Source organism: Fomitopsis serialis, assembly GCF_022376445.1.
Source record: "Fomitopsis serialis strain Sig1Antser10 chromosome Unknown B0H18scaffold_106, whole genome shotgun sequence".
NCBI lineage: Eukaryota > Fungi > Basidiomycota > Agaricomycetes > Polyporales > Fomitopsidaceae > Fomitopsis > Fomitopsis serialis.
Window position 1 is genome coordinate 97,809 of NW_025955066.1, and position 17,449 is coordinate 115,257.

The following is a 17,449-nucleotide window of genomic DNA, read 5'->3' on the forward strand; positions in this document are numbered from 1 at the left end:
GTCGCGTGAACAGTGTGCTGGGAGTCGAAAGGCGTTATGGGTCTCGGTACGAGACGGCTCGGCGTGTGCGAGTGAGGGCGCGTCAGCAGCATGTGCCATACCGGTACTAGACGCCCGATTGCGTCAGACGCACCAGATCCGTAAGGCGCCCTCGGAACCCGCGCTACTTTGCTCCTCCTCCCTAGTGCTCAGCGCTCAGCTATCATGTTGACACGACGGCAGCCAGTCACAACTTCAAGCAGACATGCATGAACTATCAAGAAGGCGTTATAAATGTCCTGAAGACAATATCGTAAGTCACTCTATAGTTCATTGCAATACCGGCCCATGGCCATCTCACTCAAGATTCGTGTAGCTCTTGCTGAATGAGCCCGTCGCTCGCTCACCCGTACACCTGACAGCTCACCTGGCAACGATGCTAGCGAGTGCCAGGCAAATCTCGATCTCGAGTCATCCCCTGTCACTGCTCACAGCGCGGAATCGCATGCGACCTACTTCTCGCCGCCTCCTGCGCCTGCGACACTGCTAGGCACTAGCAGCGCGAACTCTGAGGCCCTCGGCGCTAGTGGCCCATTCCAACCGTCCTCCTTGACGACCACGACCACGGCCACGACCCCTGCGCTTGCCGCCCCCGGTCAGGCGACAGATCGTAGCCCTAGTACACCTCCCACTATCCACGAGCCTGCCTCTGCATTACTGCCCCTGCCTGCTGATAGCGACGAAATCGCCGGCGCCACCATGACTGACCAGTCCAACCCTCTACCCTCCCCATCTGTTGCCCCTCCACCGGCCTTCGCCTTCACCGACGTGTCGCTTGGCAACTCTAATCCCACTTATGCCTCGGCACCCCATATCGGATCCATCGCTCGGCACCGGTGCTTTCTACCCACGAACGATCAATCTGCTTACTGGGGCACCCCAGCATGGTCGGACCAGGCCAACTCGTCCTCGCGCGCATTCGGTACGGAGCCGATACTTCCGTATGGGAATATAACACTCCCGAGCATGTTTGGCAGTGAGTTCCACTCTGCGCCGCCTACATTCGAGTTCGAGGCTCTGCACGCTGATCCGATGCTCACAAATATGGCTCCCCTGGGGCCACTGCTGTCTCTCACGTCCCCTATGCCCTTGCCGATCTCATCCGCTCTTCTTGGTCTGCCGGAAACCTTCCCCCTGCATCGAACACGTCATCCAGCATGCCTGCGGCTCTTGTGTGGGATCTAACATCAGCCGCGGCCCCACTTCCCACCGACGCGATGCCCGTGTCCGCCCCTCGCAAGCCCCTGCCACGAGCATACCGGCGCCGGCTTTGCCACCATCGACGACGGATCCGTCGCCACCTGTTCAGGAGACTGCTTCGGTCCTGTCTACCCAGCCGGCGCCCCCATCCCACACGATCCTCGCGGACGCGAATGATATGAGCGCGTCGCAAACCGGTCAGGACGAGTTCAGGCTGACCCGTCCTCGCGGCCTCGCAAGCTCCGGGCGGCTCATAAACGCGCCGATGGGGGCTGGCAGCCACCCGTGCCCCATGGCAAGGAGAACTGTAAGCGCCCACGGGGTAGCCTCAGTTCATTTCAGCAAACCAAACATACTACCCCGAGCACGACGGTGATTACACGACCAAGCACACCGACTCGGGACGTGGCGGAGGAATGGGCGGCGGGTGCGTGCGCGAAGGAAGGACGGAATAGACGGCGGGCGTGTGAGCGAAGGAAGGACCCAATGGTGAGTGCAAAGGCACACAGGCGGGCGAGCTGACTGCAGACACAGGGAACGGCGACGTGCAGCACAACGCGCACGGTAGCTACGAGCACGCAGGGCCAATGTTCTGTGCGCAGACACAGCTGACGAACGGTTGGCGGGCGGACAAGGTGAGTCGACAGCGGGCAAGGGGCAGCTCGCAGGCACCGCTGACGAACGCACGCACAGGCGGAAGAGCGAGTAGGCGGGCAAGTTTCCAGCCCGGTGAGTCAATTTGTACCGATTGTGGTCTCGTTGGCTCACGAGAATCTCGCTCATCAAACCGCATCAACTGGGTTGACAATCACGCACGAACGTACGGCCGAGTTGGACACGACTGCGAACCAACATGGACGCCGCGCGCAACAGTAGCATGCGGTCGCAGCCGCCCGCGATGAGGACAGCGGCGTGGTCCGCCGCGCCGTTCACGTCCGGGCACCTCGTCATGTCCGAGAGTGCAGGAAGCGCGGAAGACGGGCAGCACGAGCCTGGCGAACACGAATCGCGTCGGTGTCCCTGCGGTCGGATCAGACACAGACGACGGGGAAGCGACAAGGTCCCACTCACCGATCGAACGCCCGGAGCACGTCGTTCACGTCCAGAGCACGTCGCTTGCGTCCGGACACCGTCGCCACGTCCGGACACCTGCCCAGACGCAATCGTCACGTCCGACCACCGTCGTTCCCGTCCGGGCGCACGAAGGCCAGCGCGCGCGGCCCGGGTATGTGCAGCGGCTGCCCATACACCCTCGGGGCCGTCCAATCAACGGGCAACCTTCGAGCTTTGCTGGCGTATCCGGGAAGCAAGCGAGTCATGCGCGTGGACGGCACGGATCCGGTATGTCCCTGTTCATTTGTATATGACCGTATACTGTACTTACATTCGCGACAGCGAACGATACGCATGCGGGTCTACTACACCCACACGCGGTCCAGGCGATGGCCATGTCGACGATCGAACCGCCCTCGATACCCTGCAGCGAGCCCTGCCCACGGCGCCGACGAGCTCGTGTCCGCGCAAGAGCACGAGGACCGCCATGGTGTGTCAATCTGCTTCCTCATGCGCACTGTTGTACTGACGCCCCGTCGAAGGTCGCGAGAACCAACGGCGGGACGGTGACGAACCGCAGCCGTCCAGACGATGGTTAAGCGGGCCGTCCGGGGTACTTTCCCAGCTTGGGTCTGCCGTCCATAGCCGTCGTCGTGAGCAGGAAGCCTGAGTGCGCCTGAACGGGCTCGAAGAGTCGCTCGAGAACGGCTGTCAACGCCGCGCCACCCAAGAGAACACTCGCGCACGCACCTCATGAATGCATGAACGACGAACTGCGCCCGGACGATGGAAGACGCAAAACCGGCGTCCATCTGTGCCGCAGCTGCACAAACGCCGTTCGAGGATGTCCTTAGAGGGACCGTCAGCGCTGCCGTCCATCAAACCCAATACCCGGACACTCTGCCTCGTTAACCCCATACTAGCTCATACGCCGCTTTGAGGCAGGCGTCGGTCTGTCGGGATTGAGGCGCCCGACATTCGCGTCAGGCGAAGCAGAAGCGAGTTGTTGGCAGGTGGAAGCGTATACGTGTGTTCTGTATGTACAAGTAATCGCACAAGACTCGCAACTTGAAGTGAACCTCGATACGCGTTGTGCAGCCAACCAACAGCCCATGCGACCAACCAACAGCCCATGCGACCAACCGACAGCCCATGCGACATAGGTTCAAACGTTTAACGTTTATAGTTCAACACTAACCTCGCACGTGAATATTTGAAAGTCGAACGTTGAACATCATTGCTATAGCGTTCTTGTTAGCACGCGTGCCCCGCCACAGCACATCCGCCCTTAGACGCGCTCCCGCCGACGACCCGGTCGGCGACCCGGCACCCTGCAAGTGTACGGTTGAGAAAGGCCGAAGGAGCTTTGCAGTTGCCAGCGCGGGGGGGGGGGGCTAAGCGGCCACTGGCACCCATCCTGCCGCACGCAGTGGACAAAATGTGAGGATTCAATAACGATAATAGCCGAATTTGTGATTGACAGATCTTGTCGTACATTACACTTCGACCGGGCTGCTAGCCAGCACCAGTGCCTCAAAGCAAGTGGCAGGACCAAGGGCACTTCTGCTACAACGATAACACAGACAGCAACACAGATAAGCAAATGGGACGGGGTGCAGAAAATAGAGGGTGCGAGAAATAAGCTGCGAGTCGAAAACAAGAAAAGAGAAAGGAGGGCAAAGCGTGCAGATAACATGGGAGAAGACGAGACCACAGAAGATACAGATTGTACACGAGATGCGTTCAAGATCACCGTTATTCAATCTACCATTACAACCATACGGGGCCAGCGGATCCCCTGCCGATAGGTCCCGCGGCGGCGCCGTCGCGTCTGTTATGAATGGTGCACCGCTCGTGCGAGACTGGCACGCGGCGGCGCCGGTCATCCTCATCATCGTCCGAGTCGTCGTACTCGGGGTACCACACGGGCTTCTTCAACTGCGACCAGCTCCATTCCTGCCAATTCATCAGCAGGGGTGAGGCCAGGTCACGTGTCGGCCGGCGTTGGGAGCGGGCGAGGTACTCTTCGAATGTTGGGTCAGGATCACGGATCGCGGGAGGCGGAGCAGGGGCGGGCGATGGAGACGGCGGGGGGCTAGCTTGCGTACAGTCGGAGAATTGGGTGAGAGGTGAGTCCTCCTTAGACGGGGAGTTTGCATTACCCGCGCTCGAAGTGTCGTCGCCGTCGCGATCCGGGGTCAGCGGCGGTGTGGCCAACGCGGCTACCATGCGCTTGACAACATTGGACGGTTTCACGTCAGACGAAAACGGTGCCTGCTATCGAGTATCTCTGTGAGAAGTTCGAATTGACGCGACGCGCAAACATCAATACCTGGCTATTCGTCTCTCGCAGCCCCTTCACGACGGTTTCCGATCTGTGTACGCATCGCTCACGATGTTTGCTCCAGTGCGCAGGATCAAATGCGCTCTTCGCGGACAGCTTGATCCAGGAATTGCAGCGGCGACATCGGACCAGCTGCGGGCTGGAGATCTCGCAGAGATTGTCCTCCCGCAGCTTGTTCTCGCGCGCCTTCTCAGCGGGGGTGTGCCTGCGGGTTAACCTAAGGCGGAGTATACGAGTCATCGAGGCATCGTTCTGCGCAGAGGAGAGGAAACACTTACTCGCGAGCAGCGGAGTCGATGGAAGGGTCGTTGGGGTGCCCAACGGGAGAGTCTAGGATGTTGTTGAGCTGCTCAGGTACAACAGGCTTGGCGGGCGTGTCGCGTACGTCGAGCGTGATGCGGGCACCGTCGCTGCTACATCGGGGTCAGCCAGGCGCGTGTATCCCAGCAGGCGGCGGCCGTACCTCGCGTGGCGTTCACTCGTGGCCGAGGGTGCGTTCGGTTCATTCTTATCACTGTGAAATGCGGGCCTGCTGAGCTTGTTGTGGGCTTCGGTGGTCGCGATCGCTCTGTACCTTATAGTAGAATAATCTGCACTGCCAGTATTAGTGTAGTTCTGGAGCGAAGGCGTTGTTAATGAGCGTTGAGCGACTTCCTCGGCCACACGACCCATCTCGGTTTTCATTTCATACAGAGTTACATCCATACAGGGACTGGGCGATCGTAACCTGGGCAGAGGCTGTGAGCATATCAGGAGGGGCTGGAGGGTGAAAGGAGAGCGCACAATTTCCTAATATCCATCACGCGGTCGAATCTGTGTATGGGGGACGAAGGGGAAGAGGGAGGGTGACCCCTCCCATTGGCATCAGATCTCCATGGCCAGACGCACGGAGGGCCAGCAAGAGTGGCCTCGGCATTCATATTCACCGCACAGCGAACCGGGCAACGCGCTTACGGGCGTGCCAGTCCATATACGGACCCATCCCCGGATTCTCGCCGATCTCATCTCTCCGCGTCCACCGGCCAAAGCTTCGCGGAACCTGATCTCGCTCGCCAGGAACCCATTCACGACAAATTCGAACAAGATACACCGAAGCAAATAACATAGCAGCAAGCGGGGGGACGGTCAAGGGGGGCAAGCGACGCGGCGACTGAGCAGGCGATAACGAGGGTGGCGGAGACGCAACTCTTACTAGTCAAAGTGGTAAATACGATATGGCGATAGGCACGGGCGTCGAGATCCTCCTCCTATACCGATATGATGATCCCTAACGGAATCCGCGCACAAACGACTGGGAACGGAAAGGCTGCGTCACCCAGTCCGGGAAGCCCGCTGAGTCCTCCGGTACATCCTATAACGCAGAGCGGGGGGTACCCTACGCTGCGCCGGTTGCTGGCCATGGTCCTCTTCATCCTCGTCACGCGACCTTTTCTGGCCACGTAGGCAGCAATGCTGATCATATCGACATTTGGACGTTGTTCATTGGTTGGCTACCGAACAATGCAAGATTTTACAACTTAAGCTCTCAGAGGAGCGGCGTATTGGTACGTGCACTTGCTCCCTACGTGCACTTGCTCCCTACGTGCACTTGCTCCCGAATCTCACTATGCCCACCGAATTTACCGACCTCAACTTGTCTGACAGGAGGGTTGTCCTCACCTGTGCGGTTTTGAACATCAACGCCATACCTGCAGATGGTGTCTACCTAGAAGTCATTGCCACAGTTGTGAGTGGCATTTTGATGCGCACGACTCCGAGCTAATACTCATGGCATTCATAGCGCCTTTTTGAGCTTGATGGCGAACCCACCTGTCATATCACAACAACAGATACAACCGACGAGGTCCCCAGCCTGCCGTTCGATGACCGCTCGCAGACTGGACGTGGTCGCCTGAGTGGCACTGCCGAGGAAGGTGGTCACCAAGAGACGAGCAATTCGAGAGCCAACGATAGTACCAATACCAGCTCGCTTCTAACGGACCTCGACGATGTCACGAGTGAAGACCAGGCAGCTATCTTCACTCCAATGACCCATATTGACGAAGACAACGACGACGAGTTTTGGGATATGATTTGTCGCGCTACTGGTTGTGCGTATCATTGTATTGTTTCGCTTGGAGTATAGATATGGCATCTGACAATGTGCACAGATTACTTGTATGATCACCCTGAGAAGTTCGCTGAAGCCAAGGAGGTATACATGGTGCGGGTTCCTTACTGGGTAAGATCTCAAAGGTTTCGACCCTACGTGTGGCCTTCCTTATCGTAGCATAGATCGAGGACCGCTGGACCATCCGCTTCTACTTCAAGAAGGAAGTCAATGATACTCTCATGACTTGCTTAACCAGTCCCCCCCTTGCCTACTATTGGACAGGGATTGTGGAGCGACGGACTGAAGAGGTGCGTGCCGACTTGGACATTTACGAACGCCATGTCTCATTGCGCCCCGCATCTATCAGACTTCTGTGTCACGGTGGTTCAGCATTACTGCCCTTTCTGTATACGAGTTTTGCTCACCGCCCCTTGACGAGGATGCCGGCGAGGAGTCCTCGGATACCATAGATGATAGGTTCCAAGAGCTTGACGAAGCATTGTAGAATACTATGGTTCATCAGCCGCATCGATTCTCAAGGCCATACAATTGTATTGTACTGTCTTCGCTTCAAGTTACTCGTCACCATTCTCTTCACTGCAATCATGATTGCTGCTCCTTGACGTAAAGCTTCCTCGCCACCTAACATTCATGTCCCATCGTACGACCATGCGCAGCATCACCGCCGGCACTGAGCCCGGTGACGGCTGCGAGACGTCCGCCCACCGTCCGAGGCGCACGCCCGTGCCAGTGGCGAACTTGAAGTGGTCGTCCGCGCCACCCCGGCGGTCAGTACTGGAGCATGGATTCGGTGCCAAGATGCGCACAGGGACAACTCGCTGGGGCTTACGCCAGAGGCTGTGCGCCAGTGGGCACGACTCCTGCAGTTCGTCTACTAGCCCGTGCCCAGATGGCGCCCACGTTGAAGTTGACGTTCCACGGCTGGCGACGATGATCATCGACTTAGTCATGAACGCAACAGCCTCTTGCCGCGAAAGGCTGTCACTCAGACCTCTGGGCGACGGGTCAAGGGGACGGTCAAATGACTCAGGAATCCACGGACCAATGAGGTTCCGGAAGACACGTTGAACATGTCTTGCGTTCCTCCCTCGTGGCATCATTGTCCGACGAGATGGGTTGTAGGTACGTGTATTATCGCCACGACAATAACGTTCAGTCAACGTTCTCCTTTTCACCTGGGAAACCAAAGACGTCGTGCATGTTGCAGCGATATACACCGGTGCTCGCTGCGACGAACAACGCATTCTTTCCCCATTGTCCAACGAGCCAGGCAGGCAATTCATCGTCGTACCCGTGCGCCTTGCACAGTCTGCTAAGACAATTGTGAGCTATTCTCTTCCATTGTGGGCGACCAAAGAAGTGGCACATGAGCTGCCTCAGCTAGTATCCTACAAAAGTGCGCCCGAGTCGTCTCTGATCTTGCCCTCAGCAACCATGTCGTATAGCCTTGCATATACGTTCTCATGCCAGAAGGACTCCATCAATTGCCTTGCTTTTTCTGCGGACGGCTTGTACTTGGCAAGTGGCTCTGATGACTGTACCGTTTCCGTGCACGACTGCGTGCGAGGTATCGAGGTCCAAAAGCTTGTTGGTGACGCCCCTGTCACTGCTCTGCTCTGGCACGCAAATGGCGCAGGAGGTGAGAAGTTGTTCATCGGCTATGGGAATGGTAAACTGAGGTTTATCGACATTCTATCGGTGCGTATCTCGCGCGATCAGGCGTAGGCGATCCGCTCACAAAACTCGCCAGGCCGTACCGGACGGGATTCAGTTCCCTGTGAATGGCGACTTCCCGATTGAAGGCCTCGACCACGATACTACCAGCGGCATGTTGGCAGTATGCACCACTCGTGAAGTGAGACTTTGGCAACAGCATCGAGCAAGTACGTCAGATATGTCCCCATCAATTTCACTGTTTGCTGATGCCTATGTAGCTTGCTGGGCGTACATATGCAGGCTACCCCATCCGAGGCAATTGGACGTCGCCCCCGTCACGGACGCCACCCATGCCGTAGATGGTGTCTCACCACGTTCCGTGCATTGGCTGGATTCCGGAACGCGCTTACTCGTTTCCTATGATTCTCATGGTGTTGTGTACGTACGATGCCCGACTCGCAAGCCGATACTGGAATTCACGAATTGCCTTCGACCCTAGCTGCTGGAATGTAAGAAGTCAGGTAATGGAATGGCGACTGCCACTAAAGAGAGTTCGGATGTGCGTTACTGTCATTATGTCGTTGCTTATGCACTCCCTAATCTTGCCAACAGTGGCAGATCGTCGCTATCCCGGGATAAGAAAGTGTTCGTCGTGTCAAACCTTCATGACGGTTTCGACATGTACAGACTCAGCGACAAACGACCCCTTCGCACTTTCAAAACCAAGGCGTTGATCAATATTTCCCTTCCTGTGTTGTTCATCCACGACGGCAGAGCTGTCTTGACGGGTAGTGACACGGGGCGTGTCTCTATCTACGACTGTGGCACCACACTGGTAATGCAGGTTCTAGCACACGGTCAGTGGTCGTATGCATCGGGCGCGTAGACGCAGGCTGAACGTTGCTGTGCATGTCAGGTCCTCACATCGTTCGGACATTGGTGGGGTTTCACGTCATGTCATCAAGCTGCGCTAACTTTCTTCCTCCCTTTTCCAGGCCGAGCACGATGGCACTGTCAGGCTTCTTGCAACAGCCTCGTCCGAGACTGGTGATCAAACCTTTATCAAGTTGTGGCGGGCGGAGAAGCTAGGTATTGAATTCAAATATATCACACACTTCTACTAATGCGGTTTCTGTGCTCAGTTCGATTGACGAAACCAGATCGTGCGGCATCCTCTAATTCGCGGATGGGCGAAAGCGTTGAGTTAAAGCACTTTGTGTCTCGTTCAGTGAACGTGGCATCCTTCTTCGAGGACCCGAACGAGGACCTGAACAACGGCAACAGCCCCGACATACAATCTTCAAGTACAAGCGATGAAGGCGAAGCAGACTCTGTCGGCGACATGGTTCAAGATGTCAGGCCCCGAATGCCGAACGCTTTATCGAAGCGGATTGCTGGGGCTTCTGCATGCGCGACGGGACGTACTATTCGGCAGGACTTCGGCAAGACACATCGAGGGCAACGGAGGCAAACCGAGCCTGCGCCGCTTCAGGAAGATGGAAGACGAACCAAGCCCGCATCGCTTCAGAGCGAATACAGGCGTCTCGATAGCCATAAGTCCATGACCTCTGACTATCCCGCTAATGTTTGGGTATGGTGCCTGATCATGACATCGACCATTCTTTTTGTCCTTCTACTCCTGCTTGGTCTGCTTGTCTACTATCGGGAAGACGTCGTGCGTGCTTCACTGTGCTTCCTAACTGTCGCATCTATACCTCAGTTCCTAGGCCACCTTGATATCGCAATCGTCTCACGAGTTACACAAGCGTCGGTCACAATGTGAACGGTAGGGTTTGAACTGCGCTTGACCTATAGCTCGACTCACTTTGCATCTCAGGATGTATGAAGCCACGGAACTGCCCATTGTCCTGAATTCATAACGTGATCTGACCTCGAAATACGCGTTTTCAAGTTGCTTTTGTACCTGTACTAGCACCGGTTTCCCGGGTTAATAGCATCCTGTTGTCATATGTATCGTATAAGTAGACTTGCCGTCTGCAAAACCTATTCTCATCACTGGTCGAGACGCACACACGAAAGAGACCGACGTCGTGAGCGAAGGACTTGGAAAGGTTCTCCAACCTGCTCTGAATGATTTGTAGGGCGACTGATTGGCATACATTTCGGCGCTGAGTCTTGCGGCGCTGGCGCTTAGTACGAGCGTACCGCAGCGCTCAGCCACTGACTTGAACCATGCCGTCTACCGTTACCCGCTAGTCCGTGGATAAAGGTCTCGCGCCACACGCCTCAGCCACCTCGCTTCTCGCGGCCGTCACCTTCACATAATGCCCAATACCTCGCTCAAAACGCGTCTTGTGGCCTTGGCGACCTCATAATCGGAATCTACGCATTGAAATCGGCCCGGCAAAGGTCTCATAAACGCCACATTCACAGATAATCGCGCACAAGACCTCACGACCTGGGTCCGGACGAGTTGGCCACTCGGCGAACACCCGCAGGCAGCATGACCGGCGCACGGGTGCCAGACAACACATATCAGGAGGCTGGGGAGAGAGTGCTCAACGATTTATTGAGCCAGGGGGAAAGCTGGTTGTACAGTGAGTCTTCGATGCTAGTGTGCTGTCCTTCTGTACTCGCATGAGCAGTCCTGGGTGTACAGGCTACTCATTCACCACGTTATACATTGCAATATACTATGTTCAGTCTAGATATATAAGGACCACTATTAATACAATCATACATCCAACTCCTGCTCCGTAGGAGGTCCAGTTAAACTGCAGCCAACACGACACGACCATTATGTATATTTCTATGTGCATATCCTGCACCTGTCAACGAAATGTATTCTATGCTGTACGCAATGTTTCTTGAGTGTATCAACAATCTACCATCCCCACTGGTACCAACAAATTCACACCTGGAGCGAGACTTCATGATTAATGACGAACTGTATTGCATACTATGTACAGTGCATAGTAGATGCATCCGGCAAGACACAGTGACACATACCGAGAATGTGAAATTCAATACACCATTACTGTTCAACTCTATCTGCCACACCCAACATCATACACTCGCGCAACACAATACGACGAGTGCCCTCTTCATGCGCCACGTCGCGACTGTGAGCTTCAAGTTGTCCGGACTTCTGTGGTGTCTTGCACGCGAACAGGAGGCGATAGCACTCTGCTGACAACTTCTCCGAACTCATCTTGACGCATAGATTCCGAATATGTGGTCGTCGAGGCCGTAGGATGAGAACTGAGTGCATGATTGGGGTACAGCGAACGCGATGACCGCGAGACGCGATGTGGCTGAAGCGTGTGGCGCGAGACCTTTATCCACGGACTAGCGGGTAACGGTAGCCGTCGCACTGGAGATATTCAGCGCGTTCAATGGTTCATCAGTCCCTCGCAGATGCGGCCATACGAGGACTTACAGAGCTGCATGTATATCTGTTGGAGCACGGATGAGTGTCGTAGTCACTGTCTTGCTACAGGTATGCTCAGGCAATACACTCAGTCGTTGCTCTACGAGCGTGTGCCGAGGTCACTGTCATAATATCCCTATTTTATAAATGCACCTGGACGACGGCTGAGAGAACGACTCCGGTACAAGTAGCTCAGTGTTGCAGATGCGCCGTACGTTTCTCTTCTCATATCTGTGTAAATTGCTAAGGTCACAACGCGGGCCTGGTCTTCTGGTAACAATGCGGCAAAATGTTATGGACGGCATACGCAGCATCATCGCTTTACGGCTCAGCAAGGGCATCCGAGTCACAGCAGGTTGCTGGACCCATGGAGGGCGCCAGGTCAGTGGTTCTGTTCGTCTGTTCGCCTGCAAAATCTGTGTTCACCCACCTGAGGATTTGAATCTGGTACAGGGCTGCCGGGTTGTTCTCATGAGGGGTACGTCAAGCGTGTTGTAGGTCGTGTCGATGAAGCATGGACCGACCCACCAACTCGGTCGGCTATAACATGACTGTTTGCTCGTCAATTTCGTCCTGCTAATCGTGTTACACTCGTCCTGCTGATCGTGTTACACCGCTAAGTACGTAGTTATAACTCGCTAATGCGTCTGGAGCGCCTGGCCAAGACCTTTCACCTGTTCGTTCAATTTGCGGCATTGCTTCTCGATGCGCAGGCGACTGCGCGAAAACCAGTACAACAACGATAGGAAGTCTTCTCCTGTTGGCATCTGCACTTGATAGCACCGTTTGTCCACAGCGATTCTAATTATCGTTCTCTTCTGCCGACCCCGCTCAGACCGCTGTGGCGACCCGAAGACCCGTCACGCACGCACCTCAACCGCATAGACAATCGAGTCCTTAGTGATTATCATGCCGATATGGTGAGTGTCATGCACTGTCCCCGTCACTGGCTGGATGACAATGACAGCTAGATGTAGAAATGACAGTCAGCGAGGAACCGAGGAATGCGCGGTGACGTACAATCGCCTCCAGCCAGTTCTACGAAAAACAACACCGCAGGCGTGAGCGTGTCGGGCTCGCAATACGGTATGTCTACGTTCTCAATGATTCTTGTGTCCAACACATTGCTCCAGAACAGAATCGAGGTGCCGCTGTAAGGCGTAGTCTCAGTATGTGGCGGCCTGTCCGAATGACAACAGAAGGGCAAACTTGGGTAGGTGATCCAAGAAATCGGATGTGCAGTGCACGGGACGAGCCCCAGCATTATACCGCGAAGGCAAAAGAAGTCGTGAAAGCGTCGCCCAAACGCCAGCAATGTACGCCGCCATGGTTCAGCTACGAGGGGATGTCGGGAGTTGCAACTGTACCGGTTAGAACAAGACCGGCGCCCCTTCTCCTAGGCCAACGTGTATGCGTACGGTCCGCGCACGTATATACATACGTGTACATGTGTACAAGAATGGACGCATACGTGTTATCACCATGGCCACATGGCCGCGGACGATTGTCGAAGCCGGCCCGCACAATGGGCAATGCATACGTGAAGGTGTGCGCCTCTTCAGGTGCGTCGAGCTATAAAGCAAGGCCGTTTGTCGCGGTGTCGTTTTCACAATCGCTCCCATTTCTTCTTCAACATGACCCAAGTGACTGAAGCTCCCCGTGAAGCGGCTGAAGCTCCCCGTGAAGCGGCTGAAACTCCCCGTGAAGCAGCTGAAGCTCCCCGTGACACCGACATATCGAGCTACAGCGTCGCCCTGACAGGCTTCGTCCCCTCAGCCAACCCCTGCTATGCACGGATCAATTTAGAAGTGTTGGCGACCATTGTGGGTGGCGTTGATTGTTTGATGCATTCCATCCTCATAGTTTGGTGATTGATCATAGCGTCCCTTCATCGACATTGGTCTTACCGGTGCTACCTTCTTGTCCGTCTCTACAACCTCCTTCTCCCCGGAATTCCGACGGTTTATCTTCTGCTTCAACTGGGGCAGCCTATCCCCGGGCCCCCGATGGAGGCAATTTTGCCCAGTCCAATGAGCTCGAGACCGTCCACGGAGGCGTAATGTTGTTTTCCAACGAATGGCAGTTCTGGAATGGGTTAATGGACAGAGCTGCCCGTACGTCTAGTTCTGTTTGATCATGCCACACTGGTCTGACTTCACCATTGGGACCAGGCTACATCCAGCATTATCCGGAGAAGTTCCAGGGTGCAAAGGAGGCATATCTCGTCAGACTGGTGGTACGTACAGTTTAACTGTGCGTTGACCGACGACAACTGAATCACTGTTTCCTGCTTCCAGACTACAACCAGCTGGGTCATTACCTTGTATGTGCGCAAGGAAGTGGAGGGCCGCGATGTGAGCTGCCTCGTCAACCCTGTTCTGGCTCATATGCCACTCTGAAACCGTGGCCGTCGGTTTGGCGGGGTTGAGGCCGATGGCGTTCGCATCAGACGTGTTCGTGTTGAAGCAGCGGTGTGCTCGTCACTGGGTGAATGTAGATTATACGTGCGCTGTATGTACAAGTGGTGATGCTCGGGAATCGATCAATTGTGTACGATATTACCTTGCACAAGGAACCAGCGCAACTGGCCTCGAGTGGCTCTGGCGCCTCTCCGTTCTCGACAGTACGTCCATGACTGCAACACGGGCAACCATCATAATCGCCCAACTGAACACCAAATCGCGCGCAAACCTCAAGCTGAGCCTCTGCCATGACTTAGCTAGTAGCGCCACGGCAGCCTTTGAGGCATCTCGTGCATCGAGTCTCGATGGCCGCTCGCCCTCTACCCCAAGCCACTCCGGAACGATCGGCCTTTCTGCTTTCGCAACCCAAGGAAGGCAAGATCCATCCCGACGTCGAAGAGGAACTGGAGTAGGACCCGGTCGATGTGACGATGCCAGGGGATCTCTTGGATGGGACACCGGTCAACGGAGAGGATCTCTGGTACACGGTGCGTCGTGAAATTGTGAAGTCGTCTTTTTAAGGCTCATACCTCGCCTTAGAAGCGACTGAGGTTGACGGTCCAATGCGTTTGCCTCGGCTGCGCGGCCATTGAGGACGAGCGCACGAACATTGCCGCGTACCGTTTGCACGCCGTTTTTGCGCTTTACACGCTCGTAGTGGCGGCTCGCTCGGTGGGCGAGCTTGTCGACATCAGCGTGTACGTGCCCTCGACCATCCCGCTGGGGTTTTCTTACGCAACCCTCGCACAGTACATCGCCTCGCTCATCCTGGTCGCGACCACTCCTTGCGCGCCGCCACTGCACTTCCCGCCTGAGCAGATCTACTCGGAGAAGGTGATCGCGATGAATACGCGCGAGGAGAATGCGTGCGGAATCACGGGGGCGTCGTAGTCGGACACGCTCCTGTTCTCGTATACGACTGAGGTCGTCATGCTCGGGAACACGGCGGAGAGCCTCGAGACCGGCGACCTACCGATCGTGCCTGCGGACATGTGCGCGACGACGATGTCGGTCGCCGGTCTGTTCTACACCCGCACTGCTTCCTGCAGCGCGTCTTGCGCTACCTCGAGATGGATCCCGAGAGGAAGGACCGCAGTTGAGCCAGTACTGACAACTGAAGTCCCAGACCCCTCCACTGCACCCACGCACATGCAGGCCCATGTGTTAGCGACGATTGTGAGTGGCACCCTATACTGCGTGCATCTAATGGTTTAAAGCTCGTCTTTCTCAGTGCCGCTTCGATATCGGCGGTGTTTTGACCTTTGCCCTCTTTACCACCAACACGTCCACGAAGCCACCGTTCGCCTTCGATTCAGAGCCAGCCACTTCCCCCGACGGAGGCGTCGCTGCCCAGGGCGATGAAATCGACACCGTCCACAGTGCAATCGCAGACAACGTCCACGATGTGGGCGCTACTGAAGGGCACGACACTGCTGTAGGAACCACTACTATGCAGGAAAACGCAGACGGCAAGAACTCGTCCCCCGAATCGCTCGACGGTAGCACTGTGCAGGGAACTATAATGCTCAAATGTCCTATCGAGGAGCATTCTCCCTGGATGTCAGAGCCGTAGCGTCCGGGCTTGCCGTCATCGACCTGGACAGTGAGGAGACTCTGGAGGGAGTGAGTTTGTCTATCCGTCGCTCGCCGCTTCCGCTGTGACCCTGAGACCGCAGAGACGCTGACTGGATCACTCACCAGAGAACTGTTTGCGCCCCTTGGCGCGCGCACCCGTCCGTTGTGTCCGGCTCGGAACCTGGATGAGCAAGGTGGAGTGGCCATGGCAGAGCTGCGGCAAGGGGCGAGCTGCGGCGCCATGCGCGTCGCCTGCTACGTCGGCCGGTGGGGGCATATCCGGCGGACGCGATCAGGTAAGTGCCCGAGCACTGCGCTCATGGGCAGGGTGCTGACAGTCCCTCTAAGATCATCAGCGACGCCCCTGCGTCTCCACTGGGACAGGATCGCGTGGTTGGGGTGATGACAGCGGGTGGGGATGCATGCCCTCGAGCGTCGGCCACGCAGAGGGACCTGGCCAACGCGGTGGGGGCAAATCCGGACGCGTTCAGGCGCGAGTCCGGCCGGTGAGGTGCGTGCCCAGGTGAAATGTTTACGGACCGGGGCGCTGACAGTCCCTAAGCTTGTTGAGCGGCGGTCCTGCATCTTGATGGACGAAATTGTGTGGACGTTCCGGCGAATGAAGGTGCCTGCTATGGTCGCGAGAGTTGGCGGCGCAGAAAGACCTAGCCATAGCAAAACGAAGTGGTGGGGGATGCCAGGGCTCGAGGGAGTGCCCGTGTGTTGTATTGATTAACGGCGGGGCGGGCGTGCCGCCTTAGTGCGTTCCGGCGGTGGAGAGCGAGTAGGCGGGCAAGCGGGCGAGTTTCCTCGTCTGCTGCACGTCGTCCACGAATGCGCAGGGTCAATGCCCTGCGCGCAGACGCGGCCGACGAACGAACGACAGGCGTAGGGACGAGGAGGAGGACGAGCGGGCGGAAGGGCAAGCGGGTGAGTGCGTGAGCAACCGCCGAGCGGGTGAAATGACGAGAAAACGAGCAGGCGAATGGGCAGGTGAGCGGGTAAGCAGACCGGCGGTTGAGCGGCTTCACTGGCTGGCGGGCATACAAGCGGGCGACGACGCACGGCGACTGCGAGCGTGCAGGAAAAATGCCGAGCATGCAAACGTGACCGACGAACGGACGACACCCTTGGAGATAGGACGGGCAAGACAAGTGCAAGACGGCGGGCGAAGCGACGGGGACAAGTGTGCGACCGGGGCATGGAAACACAACACACGTCGACTGCGAGCACACAGGGCGACTGCTTCGCGCAAAAACGCAGCTGGCAAACGGACCGCACGCGCACGGACCAACCGAATAGGCGGGGACACAGCGCGGTAGCGCATATAACACACGCCGACTGCGAGCGCGCTGGGCAAATGCCCAGTACGCAGACACAGCCGACGAACGCGCGCAACGCGAGTGGGAGGGCGGGCGAGCGGATGAGCAGGCACGTAGACGGGATGACGGGCGGGCGGGTGAGTACACGAGCGAGCGGGCGTGTCGGCGGGCACACAAGCAGGGGACGACACACGCCGATCGCAAGCGTACTGGGCGATTGTACAGCACGCAAGCACGGCCGACGAATGGACCACGCGGGTGAGCTGAGGTCGGGAGACGGCGACGACGGCAGGG

At 56.7% G+C, this 17,449-nt stretch overlaps 7 protein-coding genes across 7 annotated transcripts; 6 read left to right on the forward strand and 1 right to left on the reverse strand.

Annotated features, from left to right (window-relative positions):
* Nucleotides 1-248: 248 nt before the first annotated feature.
* B0H18DRAFT_1123793 (uncharacterized protein) lies at nucleotides 249-2,891 on the forward strand (the record flags this gene model as incomplete). The annotated part of the gene is made up of 7 exons (XM_048034748.1): nucleotides 249-292; nucleotides 402-1,153; nucleotides 1,774-1,874; nucleotides 1,933-1,968; nucleotides 2,205-2,464; nucleotides 2,635-2,782; nucleotides 2,835-2,891. The coding sequence occupies 7 exons, from the start codon at nucleotides 249-251 to the stop codon at nucleotides 2,889-2,891; spliced, it is 1,398 nt and encodes a 465-aa protein (XP_047888132.1).
* Nucleotides 2,892-4,062: 1,171 nt separating this feature from the next.
* B0H18DRAFT_1136377 (uncharacterized protein) lies at nucleotides 4,063-4,876 on the reverse strand (the record flags this gene model as incomplete). The annotated part of the gene is made up of 2 exons (XM_048035592.1): nucleotides 4,063-4,569; nucleotides 4,625-4,876. 2 exons carry the CDS (start codon nucleotides 4,874-4,876, stop codon nucleotides 4,063-4,065), a joined length of 759 nt encoding a protein of 252 aa, XP_047888133.1.
* Nucleotides 4,877-6,242: 1,366 nt separating this feature from the next.
* Nucleotides 6,243-7,774, forward strand: B0H18DRAFT_958494 (uncharacterized protein; the record flags this gene model as incomplete). Its single annotated transcript, XM_048042691.1, has 6 exons — nucleotides 6,243-6,362; nucleotides 6,417-6,726; nucleotides 6,787-6,857; nucleotides 6,911-7,036; nucleotides 7,359-7,516; nucleotides 7,696-7,774. 6 exons carry the CDS (start codon nucleotides 6,243-6,245, stop codon nucleotides 7,772-7,774), a joined length of 864 nt encoding a protein of 287 aa, XP_047888134.1.
* Nucleotides 7,775-8,183: 409 nt separating this feature from the next.
* B0H18DRAFT_958495 (WD40-repeat-containing domain protein) lies at nucleotides 8,184-8,764 on the forward strand (the record flags this gene model as incomplete). Its single annotated transcript, XM_048042692.1, has 3 exons — nucleotides 8,184-8,447; nucleotides 8,500-8,632; nucleotides 8,706-8,764. 3 exons carry the CDS (start codon nucleotides 8,184-8,186, stop codon nucleotides 8,762-8,764), a joined length of 456 nt encoding a protein of 151 aa, XP_047888135.1.
* Nucleotides 8,765-8,769: 5 nt separating this feature from the next.
* On the forward strand, nucleotides 8,770-9,261 carry B0H18DRAFT_831185 (uncharacterized protein; the record flags this gene model as incomplete). The annotated part of the gene is made up of 3 exons (XM_048039396.1): nucleotides 8,770-8,843; nucleotides 8,905-8,964; nucleotides 9,018-9,261. Coding segments are annotated over 3 exons (378 nt in total), but the record flags the coding sequence as incomplete, so codon positions are not given.
* Nucleotides 9,262-13,430: 4,169 nt separating this feature from the next.
* Nucleotides 13,431-14,195, forward strand: B0H18DRAFT_1123797 (uncharacterized protein; the record flags this gene model as incomplete). Its single annotated transcript, XM_048034749.1, has 5 exons — nucleotides 13,431-13,619; nucleotides 13,678-13,821; nucleotides 13,880-13,910; nucleotides 13,968-14,032; nucleotides 14,094-14,195. The coding sequence occupies 5 exons, from the start codon at nucleotides 13,431-13,433 to the stop codon at nucleotides 14,193-14,195; spliced, it is 531 nt and encodes a 176-aa protein (XP_047888137.1).
* A 494-nt stretch (nucleotides 14,196-14,689) lies between these two features.
* B0H18DRAFT_1123798 (uncharacterized protein) lies at nucleotides 14,690-16,343 on the forward strand (the record flags this gene model as incomplete). Its single annotated transcript, XM_048034750.1, has 8 exons — nucleotides 14,690-14,746; nucleotides 14,799-15,092; nucleotides 15,150-15,276; nucleotides 15,385-15,434; nucleotides 15,490-15,757; nucleotides 15,802-15,885; nucleotides 15,960-16,129; nucleotides 16,182-16,343. 8 exons carry the CDS (start codon nucleotides 14,690-14,692, stop codon nucleotides 16,341-16,343), a joined length of 1,212 nt encoding a protein of 403 aa, XP_047888138.1.
* Nucleotides 16,344-17,449: the final 1,106 nt, after the last annotated feature.